Source organism: Opisthocomus hoazin, chromosome 2, assembly GCF_030867145.1.
Source record: "Opisthocomus hoazin isolate bOpiHoa1 chromosome 2, bOpiHoa1.hap1, whole genome shotgun sequence".
Taxonomy (NCBI): Eukaryota; Metazoa; Chordata; class Aves; order Opisthocomiformes; family Opisthocomidae; genus Opisthocomus; species Opisthocomus hoazin.
Window position 1 is genome coordinate 106,718,135 of NC_134415.1, and position 20,725 is coordinate 106,738,859.

General features: G+C 38.2%; 1 protein-coding gene across 1 annotated transcript in view; it reads left to right on the forward strand.

Annotated features, from left to right (window-relative positions):
• Nucleotides 1-20,725, forward strand: part of CSMD1 (CUB and Sushi multiple domains 1) — a 1,295,699-nt gene that overhangs the window by 785,199 nt on the left and 489,775 nt on the right. Inside the window, exon 7 of the mRNA XM_075445037.1 lies at nucleotides 6,179-6,256. Within this exon, the coding sequence (XP_075301152.1) occupies nucleotides 6,179-6,256 (78 nt within the window). The remainder of the gene's footprint in view (nucleotides 1-6,178; nucleotides 6,257-20,725) is intronic.

Consider the following 20,725-nt stretch of genomic DNA (forward strand, 5'->3'; position numbering starts at 1 on the left):
GAAGGATGTTGATTCTGTCAGGGTTAAAAATATGTATACAGCTCTTTTGGTTAATAGTTGTACATGGTTTCGATTCTACTTCTAGAACTGCTTATATACACAAAGCTTGATTCTTTATTACTTAGTACAGTTATTTGCACTTGTGAAATGTACATATTTAAAAACTACATGTGCAGAGAATATTTGAGAGACTTACAGCTGCTTCATGCTTTTATTAGTCATGTGTAATTGTTAAAAACACTGTTTAAAACTATCATGAAAAAGCAAACCTTCAGATTTCATTTTCTTGAGCAATTTGGAGTATACCTGAGGTTTGAAGGGCAGTTTTCAAAGAACCATCCTGGGAAACAATACTATGGAAAATAAAAGTCATATAAGAACATTAATTGTTGTATGCATTGTAGGAAACCATCCCTGCTGTAATGAGCTGCTATGTATAATATGCTTTTACCATAGTAACAGAAGTAGAGCAATTCTTTTGTGAGTTATTCTCTCTTAGAAATGAATGTAAGAAGAATAAAACTGACAGATTTTTCCTTTTGAATTACAGAGAGGTAGGAATGTAGGGAAAGCATAATATACTGAAATGCTTCATGGCTCCAGAAAATAAGGCTGATACTACCAATGACTGTTTTCACTTTCAAAAATAACAAATTCAAGAGTATTTTAACATATTTAAGGTGCACTTAAGGTGCATTATTTTCTAAAAATTCACAATAGAAATATATGACTTTTTATTTATAAACATTTTTATATTTCCAGTTCTCTGAGACAAAGAAGATGACTGTGCATATTTGGGTGATTCACCGTCAATGAAAATAAGTTGATTAATGCATAAGATGTTACAGTTCACTTTTAAAATGACCAATGCTCCTCTAAATCTTCTCCTTAAGGCTAAAAATTCATTGAGTTCTTTAAATATCATTGTAGTAAACAGTAGGAAACAGTATGTAGGAAAAAATTTTCTCGTCTTTTTGCAGTATTTCTGATCTACATTATATAGCTGATTAAAAAAGGAAAAAAGAAAATTTCATTAAGACAATTCTTTGCAATACATTAATTTTTAAAGATAAAATATTCAATTAATATTTTGAGCTAACAAAACATTATAATGTTTAGAATATACTATATAGTTATTTAAAAAAAATCGCAAAACATGAATTCATAGTTAATTTTAGTTGATGATAATTTTTCATAATAATTTTGGGCTAAACATATCAACAGTGTGTAGAAAAGATCCATTCCACCAGATATACATAGGTATAATTAAAAACAGAATCTGACAACCATAACCAAATTATTTCAGAGAGGTGCAAGTAACTCAAAATGTGTTAGAAATGTTAGAACAAAACTATAATCTTACTGGATGATAAACAATATCTTACACTACTCCTATTCTAATTAAGTAGTCTAATAAAGCTAAGAAGAAACCTAATATGTGAATTTGATTTGAATCTAAAACAACGAATGTCATAGAACGCTGGTGTTTCGAGGAAGATGTAAAAATTGGAACAGGAATACCCAGTCTACGTAGAACTGGGGACTGGCTGACTACACAGGCTGATAGCTTGCAGAAGAATGAAGCTGTGCTGAGAGATTAGCATGTGGTGTGTCTTGGAGTGCAAAGATAGCTTGAAAGCTCAGCCCTGAGAGTTCTCCAGCTGAGACAGTTTCAAACTGTGAGTAGTAGTCATGTTCTGCAGGAAGTCTTGAAGCTTCTGCCCAGAAAGATATTGCTCATCAAGGCCAGCAACAGATACCTTGTCTACAAGAACAGGAAAAAAACCTTCCAGAAGAAGGTCATCTTCCATCTACAATAGAGGCATATTTACTATGATTGTAACAGTGTCTAGCAGTATCACAGTACAGATCATAGACTGCTAAAGAAATATGAAGTGGAAGAAGAGTCATTCTTTCGTAGCAAAGAGATAAGATTTACCTGCTAAATGAATTTTGGCCTCTTTCTTCAGCCCACAAAGATAGACTTAGAGAAGTGTAAGAACAGCATGAACATTCAGAAAGGGACCTGCCTAACCCCATGCCTGTCTCCAGCCATGTCCTGAAGCAGATTTGCAGACTTCTTACAGCCACATTTGCCAGTGCCTTTTGGCAACGAATTTCACGTCTTTTACTTCTTGTATGAAAAAAACACTTCCTTTTATTAATTGGAAGACTTGCTTTTGTTAAGTTCACTTTTTGACCTTGTCTTTTTGTACCTATTCAATGGGTCATGAAAGGTCTTTGTGAAATTCGTCAGACTGCAGTCTGTATATGAAACAACTTACTGAAATTTATCTAGGCTTAGTTGTTTGTGAACATTTTGCTTAATCTCATCTATTTAGAACTGTCTCATCAATATTAGGTCTTGCTTACCCAAATATATACAGATGTTTTAAATATTTAATGTTCTGTTTATTTTCATCTCTTTTCGTCATTTACGTGAACACGATTTACCAGTTATATTTTATACTTCATAGGCCTCGGGCAAGGAAAGTGCATAAGACAATTAGCTTTTTTGTTACCCTCCTGATTGTTACCAACAGTTGAAATTTTACTCATTGGTTCATCCTGGGCAACTGGCTCTAGGTGGCCCTGTTTGAGCAAGGGGGTGGACAAGAGGTCCATTACAACTTCAGCCATTCTGTGATTCTGTGATTCTAATCCTTTCTTAAAACTACATTTCTACTAAATTGTTGTAATCTTTTCTACAAGGTAATTGTGCTTGGGGTAGAATGTATTTTCTTCACACAGGTTCAAATATATTAGAAACTAAGCACTTCATAGAAATCAGAATAGTTTAGAGTGGAGGTTCACAGCTTGAAAATTTTAACTTTCATGATCCATTCAAATAATGCCAGGTATATATTCTTTTCATGACTGAGTTTAATTTAGCAAAAATTTAAGCAATACCACTGGTGCTTTCCAGTACGCTGATAAGATTGTCTTGGACTTCCAGTGCTCAGCTCTGCCCTCCTCCCTGAATGGGTGTCTCATCTGCAAAAGACGCTTGAAGTTACAATTAACAGAAAAGGTGAAGTGAGTGAATACAGTTAGCTTAACTGAGTGTTTAAGTGAAGACAGCAGAAAGCTATGCAAATTTTAAAGAGTAATCACTTAAAAGGTGGAAAGTGCTCTTCATATCTGACATTATTAACGTAAGCCCATTCCTCTTTTTGTGCTGTTAAATGGCAAATCATCTTTGAAATCAGGAAAACCTTTTTAATGAAAGAGCAATCAGGAAGGAGAAAAGAAATATCTCAGAAAAGTTATTCAAATGGGATTTAAATGGTTATAAAAAGTGCAATTTAGAGTATTTCTTTTATGTTACAGAAGGGGTTGAACTGGTTCACGCAAACCAATGTTCAGTGATCTCTATTTCTCTTTCAGAGGTTGAACAGTTTGTATGTCAAAGACTATACTTGCTTAATTTTTTTTTAAAAATAGAAGAAAATACTATGCAGGCTGCATGCAAATGCCTACACACAGAAATATAATAGAGGCAGAAGCTTGGTATTTATGTCTCAAACTATCCCATTTAGCCTCGTGGATCCTTGTGTCTCACAGATACCTGCACTTGGCTGTGAAAGTTCTGCAGACATAAGAGCTCACGTCACTTGATGTTATTTTCTCAAATGAAGGGTTCTAGCTTGAGCAAGTGGTATATGTTTCTGTTATATTTTATGGAGAGGAAAAAGCATCTCCAGAGAATGATTCATTGTGCCTATCTTAGAAGGGGATGAATGGCCCCCTTGAGGTAGCTATTTCTCTTCATAAAACATGCATTTTAGATGACTGATCTTAAGTACTGTGAGTCCCCTATCTAATGTTCTTTCACAGAGATACAGAATGCCTTTTTCTTGACATGTGAAAAATCTCCAAGGATGGAAACTGCAGGACCTGTTTCAATGCTTGACTGTCCTAATAGTGAAAAAGTTCTTCATATATCAAGTCAGAACCTCTCTTGTTTCAATTTATGTCCACTGTATTTCAAACTAAAACTGATGAGTATCATTTTTCCCCATTCACAAGAATTGTGCTTCAAGTATGCCTAACAAATATCTTGAAGAGTGAACTCCCACAAGGAATTTGAGTGATGATTGCCACTTTCACCCTAAAATAGGGTCACAAGACAAAGAGAAGAAGGACAGTATAGTTCTTTTCTCTGCCTGCTGCGTAACTCCTCAGTGGTTTTACCACACGTCCCTGAGTGTGAGAAATGTTGGTTTTGAATCCTCCAAGAAGTGCTCGCATGTTTTACATGAAACAGATATTAATAAATTGTGAAATTCATGCTGGCGGAGTGAGCACAACTCCAGACAATATCCCAAATATTCATTACAAGCATTGTGCTGTTCATTTCCCATTAAATACGGAATCATTTTAACACACTGGTTATACAGTCTAAAAAACCAGAATGTAAGGTGGCACATGATGGAAATTTTAGTACCTAAATCTATAAAGTAATCATAAGAAAACCACACGCATGAGGATTACCCTTGCAGAAGCCCTTGGGGATATTAGCCTTATTGTCTGCTTTGATGTCTCTGTATAATGTGTTCCTGTCTTGGAAGAAAAGGAAACACCACACTGCTATCAAATCCATTTCATCCCATGCGGCTACAATTGTGTTTCAATCATCTTTCATCATTTGAACACCTGTTTTCCAGGTTTAGACATAAATGTCTGCACTTGCAAGTACATAGCACAAAAAGTACTTTCTGCAGTGCTTGCCCAATTTCAGCACTTACGAAAAGCCTGCTTCAGCTAGCAAAAGTCCAATATAGAAAAAAATATGATGAAATCAGGATTTTTAATGTGATATTTAAAGACAAGTTGCCTTGCTGTTCCTACCACTTTACTTAGAGATATCTGCATACAGATCAGTGTATAGTGTAGTGATCATAAAATTTATCCCATACATTAACAAAAAGGATAACTGATACTCTGTTATGAATTTATATATTTATATAGAATGAGGTACAAATTACTGCCATTTTAAAAATGTTTGAGTTGATTTTTTATTTCTGTTTGTATCTGGGATAAATGGCTGCATTTTAAGATTATTAATCACTGCAAGCTCTAGGAAAATAAGTATTTAATATGAATCAGGAAAGGATTACTGCGTTTTGTAATTTTTTTTTTACTGACATGAATCATGACATTGTTAGCATTCTGTTACACAAGTCAGTCACAAGCTATTTTGCTATTGCTATTGCTTTTTGCACGTTGGTTTTGAATTGTCCAAGCTTGTTGCACAATTATTTTTTGTATTTGGTTTCATTTTCAATTGATTGAGTTGTTCCCAAGGCACAGAACTAACGAATTTCCTGTGAATGTGTCCTATATTTTCACCCTTTTCTCTTACCATTACAATTAAAATTCTACCCTGTGTGTTCCTTAATGTGTAACTGCACTAGTTTCTTCTCGTGTCTCTTCCTGCTTTGCTCCTGATCCCTCCCATGGTGCCCTAACTGCTTAGTAGGGATAGGCTGGGGCTTTATCAGCCATTCAACTGGCTAAACAGAGAAACCAGATATTAAACCTCTGATGCATCAGTTCTGTCTCAGAAAACCTTGTCCCTTTGAGAGCTCTTACTCTGTTTGTCTTTCTAATTCAGTTGAAATTGCCCTGTAGATTCAAAAGGGGTTAGGTGAGCCAAAGACTGTAACCTACTCTGATCCTATAACCTTAATCTCCTTAGGAAACTGGACTAAAGCCACATCTACTGTTGAAGAGTGCATCAAATAAAAGAAGATGTGAATATCACATTTAAAGCTTTTGGTCATCAGATAGGTGTATATAATGTACTGTACATTTTATGGAAGAAAGAAGTTTTGAAAACATTTAAGATTCTGCCATATGCAGTGGTAAATATAGGAAACCCATACATGTAATTAGGACAGGTTTTTCTTTTCTTTGACCTTAAGGAAACATACTATTCAAAATACTTCAAATTCTGATAAAGTCTGTTTAAAAAGGACATATTCTGAAACATGATAAATGGTTGCATTTTTTCTAAAAATGTATTTGGATTATCACAGAAAGTGCAGTTATTTCAAACTGCTTGTAGGATTCCTGTGTAACTTTGTATTACTGTAGGGTATGATTTGGCTGCTATATGTCCTTTCTACAAGGTGTAATAATGAATTATCTTCTTTTTGTTTGCTTATTTTCGCAGTGAAAAAAGCAATTGAACTGAAATCAAGAGGAGTCAAGATGTTGCCCAGCAAAGACAGTAATCACAAAAATTCTGTCTGTAAGTTGTTGATACCATTATCTTTAGTGACTGCATATAACTTCTGGAGTCCTATTGAATATATAGATCAAAGAGAGAGGTATTGGGAAGCTATGGTCATAAAATGGTTATTACACTTGTTGTCACTGAATTGTCACTGAATTAGAACTCACTGATAATACTGAGGGTTTAGAAGGCAGAAGATGGTGTTGTAATGTCTGAAAAAAACAGGTATGTAGAAAAGAACAAACATTTTGCGTATCAGGATATTTTTACATATCGGGATCTTTAGAATTCAGGGATGCAAAGCAAGTTAGCAAATCCAGGCAGAGCAATGCCATATAGACTTCACCAGTTCAGTACCGGGGGCAGTGAAGGTATCCTAGCATTTTCTAGATCTAAGTTTGTACTGTCTGATCATTTTTTCTTCCCCTCAATTAATATCACAGCTCTAATTCTTCCCCTTCCTGGGCACACTATGTCCTGGTGACTGCCTCTTTACAGTCCTGTGATATAACACAGCAGGGGTTAAGAACTGCTGTAATTCCCAACTTCTCAAGAAGATGAAGGTGACAGCATGACATCATTGCATGCTTAGTGCCTTCTGGAATGACATCTGTTTAGTCCCCCCTACACCTTTTTCCCCATATATAATGTAAGAGTAAAATCAAGATGTTATCGGCAGGACTATGAGGCTGTGATTTTTGTTGAGCATCTCTTTCCCTGAAGAAGTGACAATCTGAGTAGTATCCTGAGAGCTTTTTCTCCATTAATCAAGTCAATCCTGAAACAAGAAAAATAAAAAGTTAATTTTATATTTTGGAAAGCAGAGAGTCCCTTACCCAAAAAAAGAAAAGCCAGAGGATAAGCTAGTGTTCACCCACAACTCGTTCAGAGTGCTTGTGTGATGACTGAGATGTATTTGAATAAATTAGTTCTTCATGTAATAACACTGAACTCAATGGAGTGAAACCTGGGCTGTGTTTCCCTCACTGTGTGCTGTTTCTGCAAATACAGAGAAAATGAGTGTCTTGAAGGCTGATGTCTAGGGGATAAGATTTGGTGTCTGCGTTTCTGCAGTGCATTGTTTAACGTGAAGTGGGTGTTTTGGTATGAACACTGGAACAAAAGAGGCATGATAATCTTCTGCTTTAAATATTGCCCATTGATGGTGTGGCACTGAGAAGAAACTTTTTATGCAAGGTGTGGCAGAAAAAGGTGATCCGTCTCCTTGGTGTTTGTATTGGAATGGGTGATTATTTCATTATTTATAAGTTGCTTCTGGGAGCTGTGTGATCTCTGCTTACACTCTCAGAGCACATGCTGTCAGACTACATTTAATTACAGAAAATGGAAGTAAGACAGGATATGGAAGAAATTATTATAAGGCAGTCTGCTGTTTACTTCAAATGTAACGTCTTTTGTCTTTTTTTTCTTTGCGTTTTGACTTGTGAGCTTTATTATCATGTCTGACTTTTCAATATAAATCTAAGAAGTGCATTGTTATTATTACCATTAGTTTCACATAGATGAAGTGTATAAAAATGGTAATAATAAAATACAAACAGGTGGATTCAAATGTATTTTGCTGCTCTTTCTGACATTACCCTTTAGTATTTAACCATTTTTCTTGCTAGTAATTATGTAGATGGAAAAAGTAATTGGGAATTCAGCATCAGAGGACTGATAAGAAGGGCTATGACCATTTGATGCCAATTAGCAAATCTCTTAAAAAGTAAATTAAAGACTCTACACGTCTCTCCATTTTTTTATGTTACATCTTTTTCATATTCTCAGTCTATAAAACAGAAAGCTTACTTCTGTGTTTTGGTTTATGGAGGATAGAGGGAATGTGAATACTGGCATGGCAAATGGTGTGAGAGCATGCCTTGCGAACCCCAAGATCTGTGGGTTTCCCACAGCTCTTCCTCTCCAGCACAGCCTGAAAGCAACTGCAGAAGACATTTCATGGTGGCACAACTCTGGTAGGATTTAGGCAGAAAACATTACCGATGTACTGATAATTCCTTGTAGAATACAGAAGAGTATTTCAGTTGTGTACAGTCATACCTCACTCCTCTTCTCTGGACCTGTCTAGATTCCTGGATGCTTGCTTTGAACTGCTCTGCCATCCTTTATAAAGAGTCAGGTAGCAATGCATAGCTTTGGGATATAGGTGCCTTGGTAGATACACTATGGGAAAAAAATCATTATATGTTGTGTCATTCCCCAGGGAAAAAGAGGGTTTTGTTTTTTTTCTTCTTCAGTAGACCTGAAGGAAGCATACCAAGTCAGCTGGTTGCCGGAATACTCCTGCCAGCTAGTAGCCTTTGGCAGTGAGCCAGGTGCCATAGAATTGTGATGAATTTGTGCAAAGAAATGGGAAAACTATTGGAAAAGTGAATTAAAATATGGTCCAGGCTGACCCAAAGTTTCAGCTGCCTTACAGAGGGCTTAAGTAGTGCACTTGGTAAAGTATTGGAACAGTAAACTGGGAGAAAGTAAACACACAAGCAGTTCTGATGGTTACTTTTTCACAACTGGTCCTCATTAGTGCTTGAGTTGCCACAAACGCTGGCCAAAACTAATTTCTGAGCATATTTCCCCTTGATCATCTGAAGCTGATCTCTCAGAGGAGGAAGGAGAGAGTTTTGATTTATGAATCTGCTTAGGGGAAGCAAATCCAATTACATCTGGTTTGGTGTCCTTCTATTTAGCTGCAGACTAAGTCTACTCACTTTTGTTCCCCTATGTAGTCATTCTCATATATATTGTGTATTCCCAAAGGAAGTTACTTGGTCCAGCTTGCTATCTTCACTCACTCTCATTCCAATGTGGAATAAGCCTGCAGACTCTGTGTCCCTAATGCCTGGCACCTTTTTTCACAAGTACTATGACTACAGTTTGCATTGTAACTGATCAGACAAAAATATCATTTTGATTGCTCTCATATGAATGTTTTCATGGCAATATGCCTGCCCAGCAACTCTATTAGAGGGTGGTTGTTACCTCTAAACATCTGGGTATTACCTCTACAGTGGAGAGGTTGTACAGGGAGCATCCTGTATACCCAAGAGAATGCGAGCTCTAAAGAAGTGGCCCATGAGGACTGACCATCATTAGGCAGCCACAGTCCTTACAGAAGGCTCTTTTTCTAGGCAAGCAGGAGGCCCTGTAGTTTATGTTTTGAAGTCTTGCCTCTGATACGTACCAGGCAGTTACTGCTGGTCATTCCATGTGCAAAGGGTAACAAGCGAGTATGTCCTGATCTGCAGGCTGGCAGAGCACAGGGACGCAGCAAGCTCACAGTAAATGCCAAGGGAGTTCAGTGAGGTGAGAGCCATCGTATAAACTGAAAACCAGAAATGCTTAGAAGGTTTATGTGGTGCATGCAAATCTGCCAGGGCAAGAATGCTGGGGAGAAAAGGCAGCAGCAAGAATGAAGTGTCTGGGAGAGCTGATTTCCAGAGTTTGCTCTTGTCAAAACACAGTGGGGATAGTGGCTCGAGCCACACAGCACAGCAAACTGCAGGGAATGTCCACGTTCTGGAACAGCAACACAGATTAACAGATGAAGTCTGACTTTTTAGAAAATATGTCATTCATATCATACCATGTTAACAGTTCATAGTAATTACTGAATATTGAGTAACTTAACCTTTGCAAAGTGTTTAGTGTGTGAACTACCATGTTTTACAAAGTGCAATCTGTAGGTATCTGCTGAGTAAATGCCTCTTAAACATCACTAAAGCAATTTCAGATTTTTGTAGTATTATTTGAAAATGTGTTGCAGAACATTGGAAACACATGTTAAATGGTTTGAAAAGCATGGTTTTAGTGTAAGATTATTACATCTTCTGAAAGCTTAGCTACAGAATTTATCCAGACAGTTCTTCACCTTGAAGATGATAAAAAGAGCTATTTTAAGACAATTATTTTTGCCATGTAGGCACAAAGAACAAATGAGTTTACAAACCAAGTATTGATTGGTTGCAGCATATTAAGGTGAATTAATGGTGTATGCTGTTGAAACTGTAGTGATTAATATCAAAAAAGGATTACATTGCTAATTCTGTGTAAGAAAGAATGACAGCATTAATTATTTTCTTATTGGGTAACTGACAAAAATGGCTTAGTACATTGCAATGTAAAGTTAAAAATGTGCTCATGGCAAAATTTTAGGATGGAATTTTGTTGCTTACCCATATATTCCTCGTGATTTAAATAAATTGGAAATTTCATTTTCTTGATATTTGGCTAATGATAAATTTACTTTTATAGAAGCAAAATGATATAAGAAAGAAATTTTTTGTTATGAGAGTGGTGAGGCAAAGGTTGCCCGGAGAGGTTGTGGCTGCCCCCTCCCTGGCAGTGTTCAAGGCCAGGCTGGATGGGGCTTTGAGCAGCCTGGTCTAGTGGAAGGTGTCCCTGCCCATGGCAGGGGGAATTGAAACTAAGTGATCTGTAAGGTGCCTTCCAACCCAAACCATTCTGATTTTGTGATAACTTGTAAAAGTTTTGCTCTTCATTTAATCAAAGAGTATTTCCCCAAGAAAGGCAATATTGGACTAAATAATTGCACTTCATAGCACAGTTTTCTGACTGGTTTGTTCTTATTCCTTAGTAAATAGGAATTTATTTATGAACTTTAGCATTTTGAAGCGATCAACACTTAGAAATAAATTGCAAATCAATGTACAATCAACTTAACAAACTGATACGTCAACCACTGAAGGTCATCTCAAGTTACAGATATTAAAGATAAAACCATTGCTAAATACTACCTTTTTGTAATGAAATTTATAGCTTGGCATGATATAAATATCAATTTCTTACTATTACATATAATATTTAAGTTTTTGTCTTCATTGTTTCCCCAAAATTATTTTATTATTTAATCAATTTTTAGGATATTTTTCCAACATTATTTTAGGAAGAGTGAAAAACTGTATAACAGTTCCATATTATTATTTTTAAAATGTACATGTAATGGAAAAATTTCCACCAAAAATTCTATTTTTTTTAATATCTATTTTATTAGATCTTCACAGGCAAAACCCCATTTCTTACTGAATTTGAATATTCACAGGCCATCACATGCGGTTTTGGCGTCAAATCGTAATCAAGAAACGCTGTTAATTGTTCTGACCATTTTCAGTCTCTGATTTAAAATGAACAAACAAGTAAAACAACACAAAAGGCATCACACTATCAAAAGTTATACTCTAATCTTACATAAGTTTGAACTAATCAATTATAGCATCTAATGATTTATCCTTAATTAATTTAAGAAACTATGCATTGGTGCTGGAATTGATCACCAATAAACAGGATGTGAAATTAACCACCCAAGTAATCATACACAGCTGTGTATCAAAAGATCCTGTGCTTTGGATGTTGTGTGCTTAGGAACTCTAAAATGCACTCTGTTTTTCACTGTGAATATTTTAAATATTACATGAAACTGTATTTAAAAAAAAGATATAAGTATGAACACTAAGATAAAATATAGTGACCTTATACAATTAAAAAAAAAAAAAAAATCCTGCAGGCAAGCAGATTTGGTCTGCTGAAATTACTCAGGCCTGTGCCCCTTCAAGCAAACACAAATATAAAAGCACTGGAGAAATGAATGTGACATAAATCTATCTCCTTGATTGGCCTCACTGTCAGCTGAAACAAGTACAGCATATATCGAAATCATGGCAGCTTTCAGGCTTGCTTTTATTCTGGGGCACACAGTAGTGTTTGTAAGTTTTTTGAAGAAGATGTTTGAGGGGTTTTTTTCCCTGTTTGAGATGCAGGGGATCAGTTTGCCTTTGCTTCTGAAAAGAAGCACAGCACATCAAAAAACCTACTTTACTAATGTTTTGGGAGGGAAATATACAACATTGTGCTTTATAGTATTATCTGCTTTATATCCTTTGAATAGAGAAATGTCTAATTGCAGATTTTAGAATTTCCTGTTACAAATATCACTGTCATAAAAACTTTTATTTCTTGGGCTCTTCACAAAGCATTGCAACACAAGGGTGAAAAGCAATGGGATTCATCTGTAGCTCTTTTCTGACCTGTGTTGAGCATCTATTCAGCGTCTTCTGTGTTTAGAGGCAGATACACTTCTCCATAAGGAAAACAGAGAACTTTGCCTAAAACTTCTTCACCACGAAAATGATTTGAAATACCTAAATCCAAGACAGAGATTCCTCAGAGGAAGCCAAACCAGAAAGCTGTTGTGTGCTAAGGTTGGTATGGAGATGCCTCTTTCCCATTAGGCGAATTCTGTAGGAATTCTCTCTGAAGATCTCAGTGTTCTCAGTGGGAGTTGCTTTGTGCTTGTGTGTTGTATGGTACTACATTAATTTAGGCACTGAAAGGATTCTCATTTGGAAGTGCCCAGTCAGAAACTTCCTAAATGCCTACACAGCATCGTAAACTCTCCAGCCTTTTCAATCCTGAAAGCTATTTTTCATTATTTCAAATCCCACAGCTTGAAAAGGAAAGCATTTTTCGAGTTTGTGTTTATATTGTGCCTCTCTGCAAATGAGAGGAAAGATAGTTTATAACTTACTGATGTATTAATTACAAAGTTACGGAACACAAGGCTTAAATAGCTAAAATTTTGTGGGCTTAGCATGTCTGCAAATATTCAGTTTTATTTCAAAAAGCCTTAATACTGAGCATATGTCAAGGGTTCAATTAAAAATAAAGTAAAAAGAGGGAAGTAATACTTAAAACACTGGTTAAGGTACAGATCCTGGAATCTTTAATATTAAAGTATCTTTGTAAGATATATATATATACACATACGTATGTATATACACAATTGTAGATAAATGCATAACACATAGTATTCCATTACACCATTTACCATATCTCTAATAAGAGACTAATGACTCTGTTTCCCCTTTTACTGAGTATTATAGAATGAAATTTGTCATTAAGAAAAAATAACTGTAGCATTAACTTATAACAGTTTTATAAAGCTTTTATAATCACTCTGATCTGCTTTGTTCTATCATAGAATCTAATAATACAGAGTGTGCCCAAATCTTAAAGAATTTAGGCTCTTCAGAGAAGATGAGAATACCCATGCAATGAAACTCTACAGTACTATTATACTGGATTGTATAAATTGCTTCATAAATTAGGTTAGCAAATTATATTTCATGTTTCTAAATAAGCCTTCATCACGGCAGGAGTTTAAATATCTTTTAAAATACTATGCAAAAATCTTGCTGTGAAGAGAACTACTGCCTAAATATATTTGTGAAGAAAAGCATCACTTGTAGCTACAAGCAAAACAAGGTGCTTCATCAATTATTTAATACATAATTTGCATATATAATTTATAAAATAACCAGAAGAAAGCATCTATTAAAATATGTAAACCAAGATGTAATCTCATTGAATTATGGATGGTTAAAATGAAGTGTTATCCAGCTAAGAAGCTGAAACTGCCATTAAATAATTTTCATATATAATTATAGAACATTACTGATTACCCAAAGTGAGCATTCATACTGTAAGATAAATTGACGTTAAATTCTGTTATTTTCAAAGTCAACGACATAAAAATAAGCAAGCTGCTTTTAGCAATTACAATTCTGTATAAATTTACTATTCATATGAAATTTACGTATAAACCTTAATAATTTTATATAGCTTCATTGGCTTAACTCCCATGTACAGCTCTGTTAAAAATAAAGAAGTGGGCAGTAAATAGGTTGGCAAAATGAAGTCTTTCTATATTCAAATAATGTATGTAAATTATGAAGGCATTCAGAACTTGTGGGTGGATGAATTCAACTTCTGGAACATAAAAAAACATGAAAACAATTAAAGAAAGAAGTATGCCACTGGTCTATGCAGTGAAGGTGTGCTGCAGACTGTAGACACCCTCACTATCAAGTCCTTTGGAAGAGTGAAAGACTTCCCACCTCCTGCAGGGAGATTTTCACATTCCACAGAGCCTAATACTGCAGTTTTAAAAGTTTAATACTAGCTGTGTAGTCCTTGCATATTGAGTATGTGTTCAGACCCTGCTTGTCTAAATCCAGGTTGTGGGAGAATAACTTCAGAGTTTGATAGAAGGTTTTGGACTATTTTTCTTCTTCAGAATTTGTTCTTCACATTGTGAAACACTCTGGAAAATAATTTCAACTGTGTTGGCATAATGTCTCACTGTCAGTTGCTAGCCTGTCGTGCTGGACCCCATCTATTCCTGCAGCTCTTGTAAGCAGAACTGCAAAATGTCATTGTCAGGGATGTTCGGAACAGGGAAGTTTTCTGAGGTGATAGCTAATTTATCAGCCTCAGACCAGTTTGAGTCCACTACTCCTTCTTCACTTGGAAAAAGGGAAGTAAAAAATTTACACATCATCTGAGCGATGTGCCAATTTCCTCAATAATGTGCATTGAAAAGCTTGAAGTATTTTTGGAATGGGACCAAAAAAACCAAAAAGGAACTAAAATGGAAATAAATACATTGGGTTACATTTGAAAGGAAAGGACTGGTTGCTGATTTAGGGGGAGGGGATTATTCAACATAATGGGTCCTTACTCTGAAATTGATAGAACAGGTTGTTCTTTAAAAAACAAAAAATGATTACTCAATCACATAGTTTTAAAAATGTAAGCAGAAAGAGAAACCCAGAAAAGTTCCCAAATGCTGGCTATGTTTTCTATTACATGTCAGCATACTTGAAACAGAAGGGACTGTTACTGGGGTGCTCTGAACTCTGGTAAGAGTGATGAGATCCCTTTGTCATATGTCAAAGTAGTGTTTTAATATGCATGATAGGGATCAAAAATGCTTAATTTAAAAAGTTTTAATCTAACAGGAAATAATTATATCTAAAAGTACATATTGTTCTGCTAATGCAACCATTTATGTGATTTCTGTCACCTCACTGTCACAGTATTTTCTGCTTTGGGCTCCTAACATGGAAGAAGTTCTCCTGCATAAGCAAAAGAGATGTGAGAAAAATGCATGCATGTCTTCCCAGTTTAATACTTTTGAACTGAACTGCGATGCTCAGTGTCTCTGCTAGAGAAGCTATAAAGTCAGTGAATTATCAAATTAACAAGAGCAAAACAGTATGGCTTCTCTAAGCTGATATTTCATGTGGCATATATTATTTTATTCAAGATGTGACTTTTTATTGCCATATCAGCTTTTCCTTCATGTTTTTGGAGTCACATGGGAAACCTGTTTCGTAGTGAGAAGTCGTGTTTCTTTCTCAATTCTACCAGGCTTTGGTTTCAGAAGTCTGAAAATGCATCTGCAATACAGAATAGCAGAGGCTAAAATAAACTCCTTTGACATGAACAACAAGCATTTATGTTAAGATTAAAAATACAGCATGAAGCAACACCACCTGCTTGAATATTACTGTATTGTATCTATTGAATAGATTAAAATTTGTTGCGGTTTAACACGACAGCCAGCAACTAGGACCAGACAGCTGCTCACTCACTGCTCCCCTCCCCGCTCAGTGGGAAGAGGAGGAGAATGGACAAAAAGTAAAACTTATGGGCTGAGATAAAAACAGATTAATAAGACAAGAAAGAAAGGAATAATAATAATAATAATAGTAATAATAAAGAATATGCATAACAAATGATACACAATAAAATTTTTCTCACTGCGTGACAACCAAATGCGCTGCCAGTCCCCAAGTAGTGACCGTGGAACTCACAGATTTCACAGAACTTGCAGATTCCATGGAGCTTGCAGAACTCACGGAACTTGCTGAACTCACAGAAAAGTTTCTGCCCGCCAGCCAATACCCATTTATAAACTGAGCGTGAGGTCTATGGCATGGAATATTTCTACTGGCCAGCTTGGGCTGGCTGCCTGGCTGTGCTCCCTCCCAGCTCTTGTACACCTACTCTTTAGATGAACATGGGAAAATGAAAAAAGTCCGTGATTTCTTAGCAACAACTAAAAATATCAGTGTGTTATCAACATTCTTCTCATACTAAATCCAAAACAGGGCAGCTACTGGGAAGAAAATTAACTCTATCCCAGCTGAAACCAGGACAAAATTGAATCCATATTTTAGCTTATGAAAGCTCAAAAGCACTTAAGCACTTTAAATATATTTTTTGTCTTTCTTTGTTGTTTTTCAGTTAAATTACTCATAGTCATTTCTGGTCTAGTCCTGAAACAAAAGTGCTAATGTGTAAGACGGGCTTTGTCATCACAGAGTATAAGACTTTTCGGAGAGACAGAGCTTGTATCCCACATCACTGCTTTTATAAAAGCAGAACGTGCCCTGAACTTCAGTCAGGATTGCTGTGAAATCATTTTTCTGTTTCTCAGTGTTTCAGTTTTTATTCTCCCATTGCTCCTTGTCTTATAGTATGACCTGGAACTTAATTTTGTTCAGAGCAGCCCAGGTGGTTCTGTGTTTCAGATTTGTGATCAAAATGATATTGATAATGCAGTGGAGTTGTGACTGTTGCTGAGCAGTGCTTAAGCAGTGTCCAGGCTTTTTCTTTTTCTCATTCTGCCCTCCCTCAGCAAGTAGGCTGGGGTGGGCAAGAGTTCGGGAGGGGACACAGCTGAGACAGCTGATCCAAATTGACCAAAGGGATTTTCTGTGCCGTGTGCCATCAGGTTTGGCAATAAAAACTATGGGTAGTCTTTCCAAGATAGCCATTGCTAGGAGTCTGGCTGGGCACTGGTCTGCTGACCAGGAGGTAGTGAGTGATGGGAAGTACTTGGGAGGTAGCGAAAGATGCCTTTGCATCACTTGAAGTGGTTTTTCTTCTCTCTTTGTTTTTACCTTTCACCTGTTAAACTGGATTTTTCTCTAATCACGGTTTTTGTACTCCTTTTTGCTCTTCCAGTACTCTCCCCACTTTCTCTTGGGAGGGGATGAAGAGAGTAAGGGGCTGGTGGGTGCTTAGTTGATGGCTGCAGTCAACCCAGCACAGTGTGGAAACATTTCACTAACCATAACCTAATTCCTTCACCAAATTAGTCTCTTTTGAATCTTTTTGCTTGTTCCATGTTATAGCCCCATTGTCATGTGGCATTTTTCCCCCTTTATGTCTTCACACAGATCATTTCTCAGTCCCAGACTCTGCCCAGAGTGCTTCAGTCTCCCTCCATCTCCTTATTCCTTCATTCCTTCCATCTGCTAGTCTCTCTTCTTCCCTCATTTCTCTCCCCAGTTCTCAATTATGATTATCAACATCTCTCTATGCTGTTTGCCATTCTTCTCCCTAGCTATCTCAGTGTCTTTCTTTTCTGTACTGATTTTTTTCTCTCTTCTCAAATTCTACTGGTACTTTCAAACTTTCTGACATTTGCCTTTAAATCCAGCTCTTGTTCCCTCTGTATATGAATCAGGCAACAACTGCTCCTCTCAGGAAGACCCGGGAGAAGGTGGCTGTAAAGGAAGGACCAGCTCTTGGTTCAGCACTCAGAATTGGATGTTCATTGGTCTCTGGAAGTAGAGAGTACTAAAGGGATAGCACACTTCAAAGTCTTTTAGATTTTGTTAAATTTGACATTTGTTTGGGATGTACTTGCTAAAACCTGTTTCTGTTGATCGCGTTGAATTATTGTTTCCCATTCGGCCATTTTTTGTAGATGTTGGAAGAGCAAAATGCACATCCTTGACACAAAGGTTACTATCGCAACAAATATGAGTTTTGAAGTGTGGTGGTGCTAATATATTCCATGGAAAAGGTCATCTTTATCTTTTTAGTGTGGAGAATGGGATTTTACTCCTGACTGTCTCAAAATTGGATGAGATGAATAAACAATAATAATTTAAATTTAATAATATTTAAACAAGAATAAATAAATCCAAGGCAGACACCTGAAAAAGAAAATTCAAGTCGCAACAGCCTCTGCTTTATAAAGGTATGTGTAAGTGAAAGAAGAATTTTAAAGAAGGCATTGCTAAACAACTTTAAAATGATTGAAACCATAAACTCTGCCTATAATAATTATCTGTTCTTCGTTCCTGTTTTGCCATCCACTTAAGTCCCTTCTCTAAAATGTGTAATTAGACAATACTGCTTCAGGCTTTAGAAAAGTATTACACAGCCTCGCTGATGAGTGAGCATCACTTCATCAAGGGCAAGTCCTGCCTGACTAAGCCAGTGGCCTTCTGTGATGGAGCAACTACATCAGTGGACAAGGGAGGAGCTACGGAAGTCGTTTGTCTGGACTTCTGTAAGGCCTTTGACATGGTCCCCCACAACATCCTTCTCTCTAAATTGGAGAGATATGGATTTGACAGATGGACTGTTTGGCGGATGAGGACTCAGTTAGAACGTCTTCTTTGCTTCAGTCTTCAGTGCTAAGACTGGCCCTCAGGAATCCCAGGCCCCAGAGGTAAGAGAAGAAGCCTACAGAGAGGACGACTTTCCCTTGGTCAAGGAGGACTGTGTGAGGGGTCGCTTAAGTGATCTGGATGTCCACAAATCCATGGGCTCCGATGGAATGCACCCACGAGTGCTGAGGGAGCTGTCGGATGTCATTGCTGAGCCACTCTCCATCATCTTTGAGAGGTCCTGGAGGACAGGACAGGTGCCCGAGGACTGGAGAAAGGCCAGTGTCACTCCAATCTTCAAAAAGGGCAAGAAGGAGGACCCAGGGAACTACAGGCCGGTCAGCCTCACCTCCATCCCAGGAAAGGTGATGGAGCAGCTTATCCTGGAGGCCATCATCAAGCAAGTGGAGGAAAAGAAGGTTATCAGGAGTAGTCAGCATGCATTCACCAAGGGGAAATCATGCCTGACCAATCTGATAGCTTTCTACAATGACATGACTGGCTGGGTAGATGAAGGGAGAGCCGTGGATGTTGTCTACCTTGACTTCAGCAAGGCTTTCGACACAGTCTCCCATGATATCCTCCTAGGGAAGCTGAGGAAGTGTGGGCTGGATGAGTGGTCGGTGAAGTGGATAGAGAACTGTCTGAATGGCAGAACTCAGAGGGTTGTCATCAGCGGCGCTGAGTCTAGCTGGAGGCTGGTAACAAGTGGTGACCCCCAGGGGTCAGTACTGGGCCCAGTCTTGTTTAACTTCTTCATCAATGACCTGGATGAAGAGTTAGAATGTACCCTCAGCAAGTTTGCTGACGACACCAAACTGGGAGGTGTGGTAGACACACCGGAAGGCTGTGCTGCCATTCAGCGTGACCTGGATAGGCTGGAAAGTTGGGCAGAGAGGAGCCTGATGAGGTTCAACAAAGGCAAATGCAGGGTCCTGCACCTGGGGAGGAACAACCCCATGCACCAGTACAGGCTTGGGGCGGACCTGCTGGAGAGCAGCTCTGCGGAGAGGGACCTGGGTGTCCTGGTGGATGACAGGGTAACCATGAGCCAGCAGTGTGCCCTGGCTGCCAAGAAAGCCAATGGGATCCTGGGGTGCATCAGGAAGAGTGTGGCCAGCGGGATAAGGGAGGTTCTCCTTCCCCTCTACACTGCCCTAGTGAGGCCTCATCTGGAGTACTGTGTCCAGTTCTGGGCTCCCCACTTCAAGAAAGATGAAGAGCTACTGGAGAGAGTCCAGCGGAGGGCTATGAGGATGGTGAGGGGACTGAAGCATCTCCCCTACGAGGAGAGGTTGAGGGAACTGGGCTTGTTGAGCCTGAAGAAGAGAAGGCTGCAAGGGGACCTTATAAATGCCTACAAATATCTGAAGGGTGGGTGTCAGGAGGATGGGGCCAAGCTCCTTTCAGTGGTTCCCAGTGGCAGGACAAGGGGCAATGGGCACAAACTGAAGCATAGGAAGTTCCATCTGAACATGAGGAAGAACTTCTTCCCTCTGAGGGTGACGGAGCACTGGAAAAGGCTGCCCAGGGAGGTTGTGGAGTCTCCTTCTCTGGATGTATTCAAGACCCGCCTGGACGCGGTCCTGTGCAGCCTGCTGTATGTGACCCTGCTTCGGCAGGGGGGTTGGACTAGATGACCCACAGAGGTCCCTTCCAACCCCTACCATTCTGTGATTCTGTGATTCTGTGATTCTGTCTCATCTAGAGGGTAGTGGTCAACAGGTCAATGTCCAGATGGAGATCAGTGACAAGTGGTGTCCCACAGGGGTCCGTGTTGAGAACAGTGCTGTTTAATATCTTCATCAATGACCTAGAAAGTGGCGTCAAGTTCACCCTCAGCAAGTTTGCAGATGACACCAAGTAGAGTGCTATAGCTGACATGCCAGAAGGATAGGATGCCATCCAGAGGTATCTGGACAAGCTTAAGAAGTGGACCCGTGTGAACCTCATGATATTCAGCAAAGCCTGAGTCAGGGCCATCCCTGGTATCAATACAGGCCGGGAAATGAAGGGATTGAGAGCAGCCCTGCCAAGAAGGACATGGGGATACTGGTGGATGAAAAACTGGACACAAGCCAACAATGTGCACTCACAGCCCAGAAAGCGAACTGTATCCTGGGCTGCCTCAAAAGCAGCGTGGCCAGCAGGGCAAGGGAGGGGATTCTGCCCCTCTGCTCTGCTCTGGCGAGAC